At 36.6% G+C, this 15,787-nt stretch overlaps 1 protein-coding gene across 1 annotated transcript in view; it reads left to right on the forward strand.

Moving 5' to 3' along the window:
- Positions 1-12,499, forward strand: part of FCHO2 (FCH domain only 2) — a 151,567-nt gene extending 139,068 nt beyond the window's left edge. The window contains exons 21-27 of the mRNA XM_027864185.1: positions 1,429-1,540; positions 2,469-2,624; positions 3,103-3,235; positions 3,978-4,177; positions 5,648-5,712; positions 9,567-9,731; positions 10,110-12,499. Coding sequence (XP_027719986.1) covers positions 1,429-1,540; positions 2,469-2,624; positions 3,103-3,235; positions 3,978-4,177; positions 5,648-5,712; positions 9,567-9,731; positions 10,110-10,132 — 854 coding nt within the window. The 3' untranslated portion in view covers positions 10,133-12,499. The remainder of the gene's footprint in view (positions 1-1,428; positions 1,541-2,468; positions 2,625-3,102; positions 3,236-3,977; positions 4,178-5,647; positions 5,713-9,566; positions 9,732-10,109) is intronic.
- The last annotated feature ends 3,288 nt before the right edge of the window (positions 12,500-15,787 follow it).

A 15,787-nucleotide genomic window follows, 5' to 3' on the forward strand; every position in this document is an offset into this window, starting at 1 on the left:
AGACCTCATTTTCCTCCCTTTTCAAAACTTGTGTCAGTTAAAGCTTTAAAGTTTTTAATTTCTGTCTTCATTTTTTCATTTCCCTTCAACTTTTTTCCCCTATTTTGATTGTAGATTTTGACAGAAGGCAATATTTATGAATTGTGAAGGTTTTTACATTTACAAGAGACTTAAGCAACTCTTATTATCCTTGTATTTTCTAAACATTGAGGTTTTGTTTTTCTGTGAACTAGATGTCAGTGTTAGCTTTTTGTTCAAAATTTAGACCATCCCCACTAAAAACCTTATTCTTCATAGCATCATTGCAACTTTTTTTCACCCTTAACAAAGGGGCAGAAAAGACTGATAGAAGATGTTGTCACTAAAATTAACATCCTGGGTTTCTCAAAGATAATTTTGGTTCTACTATATAGATAATCTATCTGGTTTTTAACAAGAATTATTTTATAAACAGAATACTGTTTTCCAAAGGTCTTATCTTTATGACCTTCTAGGTATATAGGGGTTCAATTTGTTTACAAAGTGGCTTATAAGAGTTAACTTTGAGGTCATTTGACTTGGAATGTAAGTATTATGTTAAAAATCCTTTCAAAGAAGAAATATTATTTTTAGAGGCAAGGTGTAATTGAAAGTCCAATAAAAAACCTTGCTCCTACTCGCAAGGAGTTTACCATCTGGTTGGGGAAACAAGGTACACATACTCTGAACAAAACAGGGTATGAGCTATCCAAATGTTATTTAAATTTTTAACCCTTTCCTTTGGAAAAGAGCAAGATAGGAAAATAGAAGGCAAAAGGATTTTTAGATGACTGATATATAATGGGTTTATGGCAGTAGCCTAGCAGTTAACAGATTCCATAAGTCTTCTTTCTGTTGTACTAATGGTCTTTGTGTGACCACTAAATATTATGTGATAAATGAAGTTATTTGTTGTTAAAGAATGGTAAAATGTGATACCAGTAGGAACAGGATAAGTAGAACCCTCGGTGTCATATTTTTTACTCTTTTATAATTTAACTAGCTTCTTAAGCTGGATGTATTTATAATCCGAATCATCATTCTCCACTTAAAGAGACCTTGAAATATGAAAATTTAATTTGTTCAGTTTCTGCCTACTGGTATTAGAGAGATTTACTTTCTGTTTTCTTTAAACTGTGTTGGTTTTAATAAAAGTTTCATCTCTTTTAAAATGCTCTTTTTAACTCTGATTTATTATTTTTCCCCTTTCTATCTTTGCAGTTTTTCATATTAAAAATAAAAATCAGTGTGTCAGATTGCTTGGTTTCATCTCTTCTGATTTATGTTTTTGTCGATGAGTATTTTTTGTACTCCAGATTAATGCTTTGGAGTTCACTGAAGCTTAACTATAAAGATCATTTGTGACAACTTACTAGGATGAATTGAACATATGGTTTATGTATATTTTAGGTGTTTCACGTGGTCCCAGCCCTGTCAGCCTTGGAAATCAGGACACCTTACCTGTTGCAGTAGCCCTAACAGAATCTGTTAATGCCTACTTTAAAGGAGCAGATCCCACTAAGTTAGTCAATTCTTTTTTACTTTGGAAATTGTATTTTGAATATAGTTTGATTCTTTGTATTTTTGTTGTTGCTGTTTAACTTTTTTTAAATTAGATTTTTAACTAGTGATTTCATTGGTATGAGAAACTTCCTTAGCGAGGAATTCCCTCTACCAATGCAGATCTTCACGTGTTTTGTAACTTATGTAGTCTTGGAGACTAGCCTGGGGCACTAAGAGGTTATTAAATGACTTGCCATAGTCAGTGTGGGTCAGAAACAGGCCAGTGTGATTCTCTTAGACCACAATATCACGTTGCCCCTAATTTTATCATTTTAATTATAATAAACCATTTTATGTTCAAAATTGCCAGTGAAATCAGTAGTAGATTTTCTTTAAATTATCCACACTCTTGACCAGTGTTCTCTTTGCCTAACCTCACATATTTGTAGGCTGGCCAGGGTTATAGATACAGTATAGCTCAGGAGGAGAGGCAGTCTGGCTGGCTCACTGCGTGGGAATGTAAGTTATGATTTGTTGCTGGTAAAACTGTAAACTTTCCAGCAGAGATGTGATGTACCTGCTTAATGTAAAGACTCTTATCATGCAAGCTTTGTCTTCTTTCTTTAAGGAGTTAAATCTTCCTTAGGAATATGGTCCCATGTTTTATGGAGGTGGTTCTTATTAGTATTATTTACAGTTTGATTTTTTACTTATATTTATGTTTGCAGCTATATCTCAAGAAATGACAGATGAACAAGCAGGGTCATTTCCCCTAGACTGTAAAGCTCTCAATTAGGATCACTTTTATGATTCAAATTGACAAGATATTCAGCTAAAAATATCGAGAAAATATTTTTTATATACGAACCTTTGTTTAGCAGATTTGCTTTGGATAACTTTAGACAGAGCTGCCTTTTTAAAAAATTCTCTTTTAAATTGTTTTTCAGGTGTATCGTAAAGATTACTGGTGACATGACAGTGTCATTTCCAAGTGGAATTATTAAAGTGTTCACTAGCAATCCCACTCCAGCTGTACTCTGCTTCAGGGTTAAAAATACAAGCAAGCTAGAGCAGATTCTTCCAAATGCACAACTCATATTCAGGTTTTGTATACTTGTTCAAAAAAAAAAAAGATTTAAAATGTGATTTCCTTATTTTTCAAGTAAATTCTTTTAAGCTTTGAAATAGTTGGCTTAGATATGAAATGTCTTATAATATTTAAGTAGAAATCAAAGTCCACAATTGTACATCATTAGTCTTTATTCTGCTTTGTGAATACTTCTTGTGCGTGACACTCTTTGCAGACACTATAGGCTTCCCCCAACACCCTTAAAAATCATCCTTTTTGTGTGGAACCTCCTCCCCTCCCCACCCCCTTTTTTTTAAACCTGTTTTCACTGTTGTTTCATAAGCTCCCTCCTTCCATGCTACTTTTCAGTCTCACCCTATGGTTCCTTTTCCAGTAGGCTTTCTCTTTACTTACAGATTAATCACATAATTACTGTTTAAAATACAAATGATAAAAGAAATAAATTTCTCTTCAAATGAATCTTTTCTTTATATCTTAATGCTTGCATATAGTGATCCATCACAGTGTGATTCCAGTGCAAAAGATTTCTGGATGAACATGCAAGCTGTCACTGTCTACCTCAAAAAGCTGGCTGAGCAAAATCCATCTGCTTCCTATTATAATGTGGATGTGTTAAAGTATCAGGTAATTGTATTTCCTTTTCTATTTTACAGGTCAGTTTAAAGAATTTTGCACCCATGTTAAACTGACTGAAATATTTTGATAAATAATGTCAAATCATAAGGACAATTGAGAGAATTTTGTATCTGCATTATTAAATTAGCTAGCAGAATAAAATGTTATGATAAATAGTGGTGTATCATGTCTTCCCTTTTACCTGTATTGGTTTCAGCATATTCTCTTGGCTATCTTGTCGTCTTTCTGGGGCTGTGTTTACTTGTACACATTGCTGCTTTACTAAAAGATATCTGCTCTAAGTCCTTGTTAGGGAAAAAATGGCTCCAAAATTATCAAAATGCCTTTTATCAAGCCATTAAATTTAGTTAACTTTGATATTGAGTAATTATAACATTGGCCACAGTGGCAATACATTCTAATGTGAAAACTATTGAGTCAATATTTGTTCTATTGCTATACATCAGTAAGGTTGAGAACAGGAAATAAGAATCATAACATTGAGTTTTTCTGTGTTCCTGGTTAACTCTGCCATGACCTGTTGTTTTTTTTTTTTTCTTTATGTGCCTTTTGAATTCATAAAGAAGATTCTTAGCGTTAGAAGGAACCTTAGAAATGATACTTTCCCTAAAAATGAATCTGCTTCACTTTACTTTTCTAGTGAATTACTTTACTGATTTTTATTGGTATTAATTACTGATTTATTACAGTAATGAATTACTGATTTTTATAACTTGTTTCCCTTTAAAAGGTGTCATCAAATGGTATCCAGTCAACTCCTTTGAACCTTGCAACTTACTGGAAATGTAATGCCAGCACTACAGATGTCAGAGTGGATTATAAGTACAACCCAGAGGCTATGATTGCACCAAGTGTGCTTTCCAACATACAGGTGGTAGTACCAGTGGATGGAGGTGTCACAAACATGCAGTCACTTCCCCCTGCAATATGGTAAATTAAATGCACTATTGACTTTGTGCCAAATTTTTATCGTAATACTGGCAGTACCCAATTTACAAAGAGCTTAAGTTCCAAAGATTCGTTTACAAGAAAGCTATTTGGAACCTGACCCCCATTTTCATAGCAACTTCAACAGACATCCATTAAGTCAGACCTGCACAACCTGCAGTCCTTGGGCCACTTGTGGCCCACCAAAGGTTTCCTCTACATACGAAGGATGTTTTCCTTCACATTTTTCTCGGGCCACCCGAAATCCTTTGGCATGCAGCAAGTAGCCCAAGGGCTGTAAGTGGCCCACGAGCTGCAGGTTGTACAGACCTGCATTAAGTGCTTGTTCTGGGGTGAGCATAAAGGTTGCTTATGTTACTAAATTATCCCACAAAAGCTTTTTTCACTAAATCTGTTCTATTTAGTGAAAATTATAGGGACATCATTTATGGTTTCTGAAGGAAGGACTTTCTGACAATTAGAGGTGACTGAAAATGCAGTAGGCTGCCTCCTTGGGTGTTACTGCAGGTGTTTGGAGACCCATCTGGGGATGCTAGATGCATATTTTCCCTCATCGCAGTTCAGTCTCATTCAGTTCTTTTCCTTCATGGGTATTCCCATTCTGGATGGGTCCTGCCTATTATAGGAAATAGGAATGACTCTTTTGGCCCTGGTGGTTTCCAAGGGATCAGTACAGATAGGAGATGGAGGAACCCCCATAACTACTATACCCACTGAGGCTTCAGAAGGGTCAGATTAGGGCCCGGAGAGGGAAAGGCGCTCTTTCAGAAGCAGTAGTCACCAAAGGACTGTGACCCCAGCTAGTGAAAGTGGCGAAGGTCGAAGGCAGCGACACGTTACAAATTTCACTGAGTTGAGTTCTTTGGGTAGGGGATTCCCCATACCTGGTATGTTTGGCTTGTTAAAATAATCTGTAAAAGGAATTAGTAATTATGAGCATGTAATAATAACACGTTGTCTTTTAATCCAAATGATGCCACTGCCTAGAAGAATGTAACTTTTGAGTTATTTTCCAGTACTGATCATAGGATCATAGATTTGGAGCTGAAAGGGACCTCAGAGGCCATCTAGTCCAGCCCCTTCATCTTACAGATGAGTAACTGAAGCCCAGAGGGGGTGAGTGAGGTTAAGGGTGCCCAGGGTCACACAGGTGGTAAATGAAAGAGCAGGCATTGCAGTCCACGTCCTCTGACTTCAGATCCGGCATACCACACTGCCTCAGAATGGTAATAGATTTGTGTTAGTCTCTGAATCCATTTCCCTTTGCAACCAATATGAGTTGAGGATAAATTCATCAGCTTGTGTGTACTTTTCTTAGCCTTGGAAAACAATATGTTATCACGTTCTACTAGTTTGTACACATTTCCACTCTATAATAATAAACTTGTTTGCCATCATAATTATTCAGCTTACAATATTTTAAAAACTAGTCTTCTTGTATTCTGACTACAGGAACACAGAACAAATGAAAGCTTATTGGAAGTTGTCAAGCATTTCAGAAAAATCAGAAAATGGAGGTAAGTGAGCATGTGGCTGTATTTTTAGTTACAGTGTGGAGTTAATGAAATAGGTTGGATTTGTAAGGGCCCCTCAAGGCTAATGGTCTCTACTTGAATCTTTGTGTCTCCAATTCAGTTGGCTTCCACCTGATGCAGGAGTGGGGAACCTGCAGCCTCAAGGCCACATGTGGCCTTTTAGGTCCTCGGGTGTGGCCTTTTGACTGAGTCCAAGTTTTACAGAACAAATCCTTTTATGAAGGGGATTTGTTCTGTGAAGTTTGGATTCAGTCAAAGGGCAGCACTTGAGGACTTAGAGGGACACATGTGACCTTGAGGCTGCAAGTTCCCCACCCTTAATGATGGGTAGCAGGCTTTCAGAGAGGTGCAGGCTCTCCTCCAAGCATGTCTGTCCAACCAGAGGGGAAAGATGACCAGGGCTCACTCATTCATTGGCCATGAAATGCAGAAGGCTCACAGAGGTTAAGTAATTAGCCTACCCAGGACTTAAACCCAGGTCTTTTGATTTCCAGGCCAGCATTCTTTCCCCTACTCCATACTTTTCCCCAGTATAATCTGCTTTTGGAGGTGGTTTTTCTGTAAGTCTTTAATCAGTATTGTTATTCTAAAACACTAATTACCTGTGTAACATTAGGAGAAAATGTTATTTGTCACAAAAGTTAAAGAAGTAAAACTACTGAGTACAATTCCCTCCCTATGCCTGGTTTTAGTCATTGCTTAACTCCATTCGCTTTTGTCCTCTCATGTGTTAATAAGCTCTCTTGGCCTAAACAAGCCTCTCCGAATTCCTGGGCAAGTCCCTTTCTTGAGGGGCCGCTTTATTTTATTGTAGCTGGGTGTCATAGGCCTCACCTCTCTGCCTGTTGCCAAGCCTTTATCTTTTTGGATCCAGAACGAAAGGGGAGAATGCTCTACTGGGTGTTAGCTCCTCCACCCTTTCCCCCATTGTTTTTAACTTTCAGTGCCGAATGTAGTTGGTTATTGAGGTAATTTAGTTTGTAACTTGGGATAACCTCATCTGCTCTTTTTTGCCACATTAACCAGGTGGAGTTGATAGCCTAATTCAATTAAACAAATACTTATTATTGAATTGAATTTCTAATCAATACAAAATTAACACACACATTTACCTTATTTCTTCTGCTAAAGTAACCCTGTTAAATTGGTTAAGTAGTTTTGCTAGCTGTTGTATAGCCTTTTATAGTTAGTTTTTTTTTTTTAATTTCAATATAATGTCATCAGAACACAGCAATCTAGAACTAGAGTTTCCTTACATTTTTCTGGTCTAGAACTCAAATTTCATTGTTGTGGGAAGTGCCTCATCTACCCAGGTGCTAAGAGTCATAATTCTCTGTCTCAGAGAGTTATTTGGAGCACTGAGGAGCCAGTGTGTGGTATATGATGATAAAATCATAGTTTTATGTAGAGCTGAGCTAGAAGGAACCAGTTTAATCCAGTCATCCCTATGCAATCCAACAAATTTTGTTAAACAAATATTACCTGCTTTCTGGGCTAAAAGCACCATGAATCCTGTGTGGATCTGGCTTGGCATCCCTTCTTCCCCTCCCCCAATTGTTCACAATCAAGTAGGAGGGAAATATTTTCCTATATAACTGAAATACACTTATTATATGTTCCTAGGTAGTTGTTACAAAGGAAAGAAAATCTCTTTCATTTAGACACTTGCAGAATTTCCTTTTGTTAAGTATCAGAATATGTATGTCAGGAAACGAAAAACTGTCTAGTTAAGATTCTCTAGTAGCTTTAGTGAAGTTTGTAAAGTAACTCCAGACCAGATTGCAAACAAACAGAACTATTCACCAGAAGCCTAGAACATGCTGTTACATATAGTGGAGCTTATAAAAAGACAAGTGCTAGTTAAGAGGATTAAATATTTTGAACTTGATGTCTGTTCTTCTTGTCTTGACTTCTGCCTGTGATAGTGTTTGCACATAACTGGGTTGCATCGCTAGAATAGTATTTAAAATTTTTAAGAAGCCGTTGGGTACTGATTGAAAAGACAATTATAAATGAAATTGCCGTCAGGTCTCCCTTCCCCCTTGCAGATTTACTGTACTAATCTAGAGAGAGTGGGCTAGTTACATTGGGCCAGTGAGCGAGAGGTCGAGGTTTCCAGCCTTGTTGGCCTGTTCCAATAGTCTCTATCAAGGATTGCCATCCTGGGACGAGACTTGTGTGAACTTTGTTTATTAAGCACTGATTATGTACAAGACACTGTCCTAGACTTTGGGGATACAAAAACAAACAGAAAAGAAAGTTCTTGTCCTCAAGGAGTTTATGTTCTGGGGGAGGCAGGGAAGAGATGCAATATGCTCACAGAAAAGTATAGTCAAAATAATGTCAGAAGAGAGGAAGCACTAAGAACTGGTGGGGCCTGAAGAGCTTCTGTCAGAAGTGGCGCCTGAGCTAAGTCTGGAAGGAAACCCGGGGCCATGGGGCCCGAGCGAGTGTGCTCCAGGCAGACTGGCATAGGCCAGATTGGCTGGAATGTAGCATGTGTGAAGGGAAGTGGATGGATGGTACTAAGATTTGAAGGAAATGAGTAGTGAAAAATCCACCACCATCATGGCATTCATCAGAATCACAAGGTTCTTTCCTTGACTTCTCCATCAGCACTGAATTATTATACTTCATATAATTTGGTTTCTGTTTTTTAAATTTCATCCTACTTTTATGAATATAGTTTGTTTCTCTATCACATTCATTTCTGAAAAATATCCCTCTCCTTTTCTCCTACCCAGTGAGCCATCCTCTTTAATAAAGATTAGAAGGGGGGAAAAAAAACAGTTCAGAAAAGCTAACTAACATATCCACTATGCTATTCCATGCCTATAAACCACCCCTCTCTGCAATGAAGGAAGAAAGATGCATTTTCTTAACTCTTCAGTGGGGCCAAGCTTGGTCATGATAATAACATAACATTCTGTTTCATTTCATTGTTCCTTCCGTTTATGTTGTTGTCGTCATTAAGTATGTTGTTTTCTGGCCCTGCCTTAATTCAGTATGCACCAATTTGTGTAATTCTGCAGGGAGGGGTCTGGACTTAGGATTTGTTAGCATAGGGAACTCCCATTTAGGAAACACTCAACCAGTGCAGATCAGCACCTGCTCTGCAATTTGTGGTTTTATGAAGTTGCTCTAACAAGTTAAATTTCTTGTCACATGATCATAGAGTCGGTATGTGTCAGATGTGGGACTTGACCCTGTGTTTTTGATCCTGACCCCGGCTCTTTGCCCACAATGTCATGCCTGCTTCTCTGCAGATTAGAATGTAATCTTTGGTTCTGGAGATGCTTCTAGGATCCTGTGGTGCCCCAGAATTAAGATAGTGAATATCAGTTATATATAGCTGCACGAGAGTCATTGTAAGAGATTTCTGGTTAATATAACATTAGAACAGTTTTTACTTTAATAACTAAACCCTTTATTAGAAAGAAGTTAATGGAAGATTAGTGTTGACACAGCACTTCCAAATTCCTAGCAAAGACTTATCACTAACCACCCCATTTAATAGGGTGTCACTAACTATCATTACCCGCTTTTGACTTCTCCTTCTATTACTCCTTCTTTGTTGTTCCTTTAGCTGCCTACTCTGACAGTCTTTTCCTGGCTGGCTCACTCCTGTGGGCTTCCTTCAGCACTCACCACAAGTCAGGCAGGCAGGCTGTTGTCTGGAGGCTCTGTCCAGGTGAGACTCTCCTAGAACTTAGGTTAGCACAAGAGTACTGCTTGGTTATTTTATGAAAGTTCGTTTGGATGCATCTTGGCTTAACAGACCATGTCTTGGAAATGGCACAGCTGGTTTATTGTTTGTGTACTGTGTTTCATTACAGGTTCTGGATCTCTCAGAGCAAAGTTTGATCTTTCAGAAGGACCCAGTAAACCTACAACACTTGCAGTACAATTCATTAGTGAGGGAAGCACCTTATCAGGTGCTGACATTGAGCTTGTAGGCACTGGCTATAGGCTGTCCTTAATAAAGAAACGATTTGCTACTGGTAAGTTGGGAGATTTTGATCCTTTTAATTCCCTGAGTAAATATTTGCATGTTTTCTAGCCATTTCTAAACACTCTTCATACAAATTGAAATTAGAAAGCAAAGAAAGAAAGTTTTTTTTTTAAATTTTTAATGTGTCAGATCACCATTGGTATAAGATTGGAATGTTCCTGAGGTGCCAAAGAGAAGCACATGTGAAAATGATTATTCTTGCTCAGTAAATTTTATTCATTTTAAGCTAACCCTACTTCTGGTGTCTGTTTTGTAAGCCGATATGAACTTGAACTCAGTATCTAACAACACAGAAATTTCCTTATGTGGGTTGTAATGCTATACTGCTGTGGGAATCATAATTGCAAAGGGTTGTTTGTGTTTTCAGGACGATACCTGGCAGATTGCTGACGCCCCTGTGAAAATTGTTGGATCAAGGGAGTACAAACCTGCTCTTCTGCATTAACTGTACCTTCCAAACACTATCTTAACATGTATTCAATCTATTTTTATCTTTGACCTATTTTGGAGCTGACTACAAAACCTAAAAATGCACTTTTAAAGTAAGTCATTTGAAAGGAATAGCACTGAAGTGATCTTCAACACTGTAAATGATCAATATTCAGGAAATACATTTATTCAAATAGTGAAATGAAATTTATATAGGCTGAAAGTCAAAATAACCAGTTGCTGTATTAGAAAAAAAGCATGTTATGGCTTAAACATCAAACTTAAAAATTGAAGGAGAGCAAGCACAAAATGTTTTTAGCTTTCCATAAATTCTAAATTCCAAGGTAGTTTTGCAGGTTCATCTGTTTGATGTTGGATGCAAGCAGAACAGGAATGCAAAGTTTGGGATACTGTCAACTTAACCCACTCAGTCACATTGTGTCTATGTGCCATCAGAGAATCGGCTCAGAGTTAGAACATGCAAAAAAGGATAATTTGGTTCCCATATAACATATATTAATAAAATGTAAATGGTGTTTTATATAAGATTTTTAAAAAAATCCTCAAGTGCAATGTGTTTAAAAATAAGCTTGCAAAGGACAGCAGAGAGACTTACTTCTGCAGTTAATTAACTTTATGGAAGTTGTGATTGTTTTGATGAATTAATGCTGTAGATTTAATTTATTTTTATATGAATTGCATAACGTGTGCCTTTTAAAAAACAACAGAACTGTGCCTGTCCACTTTGTGTTTATTAATGTGCCTCACTTCCTTTCTCAAAGTCTGGATCTTCCATTCAGTAACTAAGGATGGTTAAATTTCTTCATATAAAATGCATACGGTTTATAGTCCCTTTGAGATACAGAAGAGAAATTAGGGTAACTGGAGGATGCTCTTTAGTTGCATTTTAAAATACTGGATTACTTCTTTGTGGGGTAATTGCAATAAATGTAGCTACTGTAAAGGGAAATACCTGATGCAGAATTTTTAATATGCTCACAGAAAAAAAATACCTTCAAATATTTAATTCTAACCTCACCAAAGATGTGTGAATTTTAAAACATTCTGGAAAAGATAACCATGTAACTGATTTTTAAACTGTAAATTTAGTATTTCCCTTTACTTTTTGTTCATTATTCGAGACTTAAGTGTTCATTGGCTGTGTGCTGTGAGCATAAATGTACTATTTGTGAGGAATAGCATTTTAGAAAGGCTAATCTCTGGCAGCAGATGGAAGAGTACTGCCATTTGTGTTCATTTTAAGCAGGTGGAAAAAATTGCTCAATTAGTATATTGTTAATTGCCACACAGTAAAAATAGGGTTTGGAGTGATGCATTTGCTTAATGTTTCTAAAATAAGCTACTAACTCTGATAGCACAAAAACTAGCAGATTTACAAACAATGCCTGATCAAATGTAAATGTAAATGAAATGATATATAATACTGAAAACCAATGTCCTTCATTTTACATAGTAGAAGCAATAATATATTGTGTTGTGTGCAATTTTTATAAAACCACTAATTGGTCAGTTATGCTTTACAGAAATTAAGACCCATATTAGCAGACATTTATGTAAATTCTTGTTACACACTAAATACAGCAAAAATGGAACACCTCACCGTTAAATAATATATGTGCTTTTTTCTGTACATTTGCTATTAGAACAATTTTGAAATAGATTTGACTGAAGCAATACACATCTATCATTTGCTGAAATGTTAATCTTTGCTAAATGGTGAGCATAGATAACATAGACTTTCTAACTCCTCTTGTGCTACTTTAGATGCCAGTTATGGTCTCTTACTGGAATCTGCCTTGCTGTCGAACTGCTTACTTGGGCAGTTAACATTTTATTATTGGAATCCAGACATTATTTTATTTGCCATGTTTGTTTTAATCAAGTATTGCTTAAAAGTTCTAAATTAATGGAATGGTTAAGTTTCATTACATTTAAACTACCAGAGTCTTCATCCCATGTGTTGACACACGGATTTGTATTGGGTGCAGGTTACAATTTTGAAGCCATACAAGTGTATATTGATTTTTCGCTGTTAAAAGCCCATTAATGGTGTCAAAATGCCAGTAGATATCCATTGAGAAATGTATTTAGCAAGCTGGTCCTTGCTCTTATATACAATGCTATACTTTGTAACTTCGTCTTAACCAAGAATTTGTAAACACAGAACTCTTAATGAATCTGAGTTTTTATGGATTGTTACTACTTTGGGTTGTAATTAGAACAATACAAATCTATCTTACAAAAATTTGTAAATATTTTTGATTTTTTTCATATAATGTAAATTTTACATAAAAGTTGCACCCTTAATAAACATGTAATATATAATTTATCAACTGATGTATTCTTGTTTGTACTTTCATTTTAAAAGTCTCTTAAGCAATTGCAACAGTTATACCACATATCCAAAGATATATCAAAAGGATGAATCACTACTTATGTAATTTATACAGTCATTTCATAAATCAGAGAAATTAAGATGTGTTCAGGTTTTTAAAAAAAAAAATTGCAGTTCGGGAAGCTAGGTGGCACAGTGCATAGAACACCAGCCCTGGAGTCAAGAGGACCTGAGTTCAAATCCAGACTCAGACACATGATATTTACTTAACTGTGTGACCCTGGGCAAGTCACTTAATCCTGACTGCCTCACCCCCAAAAAAAAAAAATTGCAGTTATCCCTTCCACATCATGACTTTCCCCATTGTATTTTCGATACATTGCAGGTCGGCATAAGAAATTAAATGAGAATTTGGGGGGAGTTTTGTGGAAGCCGCAGACACAGAGTTAAATATGACTACTTAACCCAAATTTTACAATAAGGTACTATAAACACCTCATAAAAGAAAAAGAAAAAAATCAGATTTCTTCTCTGGTTTGAAGGGAGGGCCAAAAAATTTTACGAAGATTTTTCAGATCACAGGGCTGCTGTACCCCTAACCTCTACAATGTGGAGGTTTTTACATTGCCTACATTTTTCAATACATCTTCCCACCCCAAGAACTCATATTTAGTTTTAATTGACCAAATAGTGAATCTTTAATTTGGAATATTACTTCAATATGTAAACATTTTTAGTCACAGGCTAGTTTTTCTGAGTATTTATAGATTGTGTTTACCCCTTTCATTGGCCTCCTCAGACATGCTATATCAGAGTTTTCATGACTCGAAAAAAGAGAAGGGGAATTTGGAAGTGTGCATAATTGAAATTAAGGAGTATTCCTATTTTATATACACCAAAGTCACACTGGAGTACAGAGATAAATCTAAGTGGCTAATAATACATCACAAATATAAGTATAATTTCAGTATGCTTTTCAACTTCAAATGTTTCTTTAAAAATCATAGGATGTAATAGTTTCAGCAAATCTTATTAGGATTTTTGCCTATACACTTGATTTTTTCACCCATGATTTTTTAAAGATAATCCCTTTTACCTAGTTGATAGAAGTCCAGTCTTGGAGTCAAGTGAGTTGAAGTCATCTCAGCAAGTCATTAAACTTCTCAGTGCCCCCAAACAACTCTCTGAGATTATAAATTGCAGAACATATGCCAGTCTACATTGTTGGAGGGTGTTTCCTTATTGCAAGTTCCTTTTTATCAATGAAATCATAAGTCTGAATCACCTTCTAGACCCCCCAAAATTAAGTAAATGAAAGAAAAAGAGTTATTTGCTATCTTACCAGCAAGTTTTCATTTTGTTTTGTTTGTTTTCCAGTGCCTAGGAAACCCTTTTAGTCCTTTAGAGGGTGTGGGTGAGAAGTATTGTGGGACCCAGGCAGAAAAAGAACCAAATGTTGTCCCAGATGCTAAAGCCATGCAGACCCTTTCAGGGAAAGGAAGTAAAGAAGACTTATTAAGTTAGTGCTTTTTATCCAGTAGAAAGGGCTTTCAATTCAGTCTTATGGTCACCATGTTATACCTAGCAAGGCATGATTGCTGTTCCTCATTTATTTAGACCCAAATTATTTGGCATTTAAAGGGAATGTTCAAACTTCACTCCAGGCTCCTTCCCATTCCACAATAGAAAATGATTGAATGGATTAGGAGATTTTTTTTTTTAAGTTATCTCTATCTTCTTACTCTAGGGACAGAGTAGGGGAGGTTGATATCCATGAACCTTGCAGGTAACAACACACACCTTCATAAATTTACTATGTGTAATTCACCTTTAAGAACTCCATCTCTTTAAACAGCAGAAGCTTTCAAAATCAATCATGAATATGCATCTTCGACGTGACTGACAAATTTATATCATACTATATGAGCTAGAATTTTTAAGCTTTTTTTTTTTTTTTGGTGAAAAGGGGCAGATCTAATGACTACTCACATCTGCTCCTAAAAGTTTAATTTTTAGGTAAATGTTATTAGGAAATAGATGTTAGACATTTGAAATTGGGGGCAATGAATAATGTAAGTGTGGAGGGGATTGTAAATATATTAACATTCAGTAATTACTCAGAAGTGGGTTATCTCATCAGACATTCTAGATGTTGCACATTCAACATCTAGATATTTATCTGTATTGCTGTGGAAATCCTGGAAATACTCAGCACTGGTTGGTTTTTTCCAAGAATGACTAAGACGTAAGTTAGCATCACCTCCCTGTGCTTTAGTGCAGTCAAGGAAAAAAAGTCTAGCTATCTGTTCTTTTAGTAGTGCCTCCAAGGTCAGCGCTCAGACAGAAACAAGGTAGGCTGTTGGCTGTTTTAATCCGGTGTTTAATAACCAGTGAGACTTGGAAATCCAGCGAAGTTCTTTGTGTGCTTTTGAAGTACCAGGGTGTTATTGGTGATAGGCACCGCAGAAATGCTCCAATAGAGAGAGACTTCTACCTGAAAAATGTCGTTACTGAATAGAAATCTAATGCAAGCCTGCGCTGCTTCCTTAGGAAAAGTAGTAAAGTGGGTTTGAGTGGAAAGTTAACAGAAAACTCATCACTCATTTTAGTTCCTTTGGACTGTTAAAAAAAAAAAGGCCACTTAGGAGCTAAGGTAACCCAAAATAAATAGCCAGCTTTATATAGTGCTTTAAGGTTTGCAAAGTGCTGTATCTCATTTTATCCTCACAACACCCCTGGAAAGTATACAGTATTACTATCCTCATTTTACAGATGGGGAAACTGAGGCAGAGAGCGGTTAAGTGACTTGCCCAGGGTCACAGCTAGTAAGTGTCTGAGGGTGAATTTGAACTCCAGTCTTCTTAACTCCAGGTCCAAAGCTCTATCTATTGTACCACCTAGCTGCCTGTATAACATACTCTTATTATGCTCCAGTGAAACTAAGAAAGGTAACATGGTGTAACTGGAAGAAGACTTGAGAGTCAGAAACCCAAGTTCAAATTCAGATCTGTGCCTCAGTTTTCTCATGAGAAAAATGAAGACAATAATACTTACATTACTCATCTCATGCAGTGGTTGAAAGGAAAATGCCTTGCAAATCTAAAAGTGTGAGGTATTATTAAATTTCACCGATGTGGGTGCCCCCTCAACTCTTCAACAAGCATTAGGTACTAACTAAGTGCTAGGTGCTGGGGGTACAAAGACAAAAAGGATACAGCCCCTACCCTCGGGGAACTTATGTTTGGGAGGAGGAGAGAGTG

Source organism: Vombatus ursinus, unplaced genomic scaffold (assembly GCF_900497805.2).
Source record: "Vombatus ursinus unplaced genomic scaffold, bare-nosed wombat genome assembly UNPS02014774.1, whole genome shotgun sequence".
NCBI classification, from domain to species: Eukaryota; Metazoa; Chordata; class Mammalia; order Diprotodontia; family Vombatidae; genus Vombatus; species Vombatus ursinus.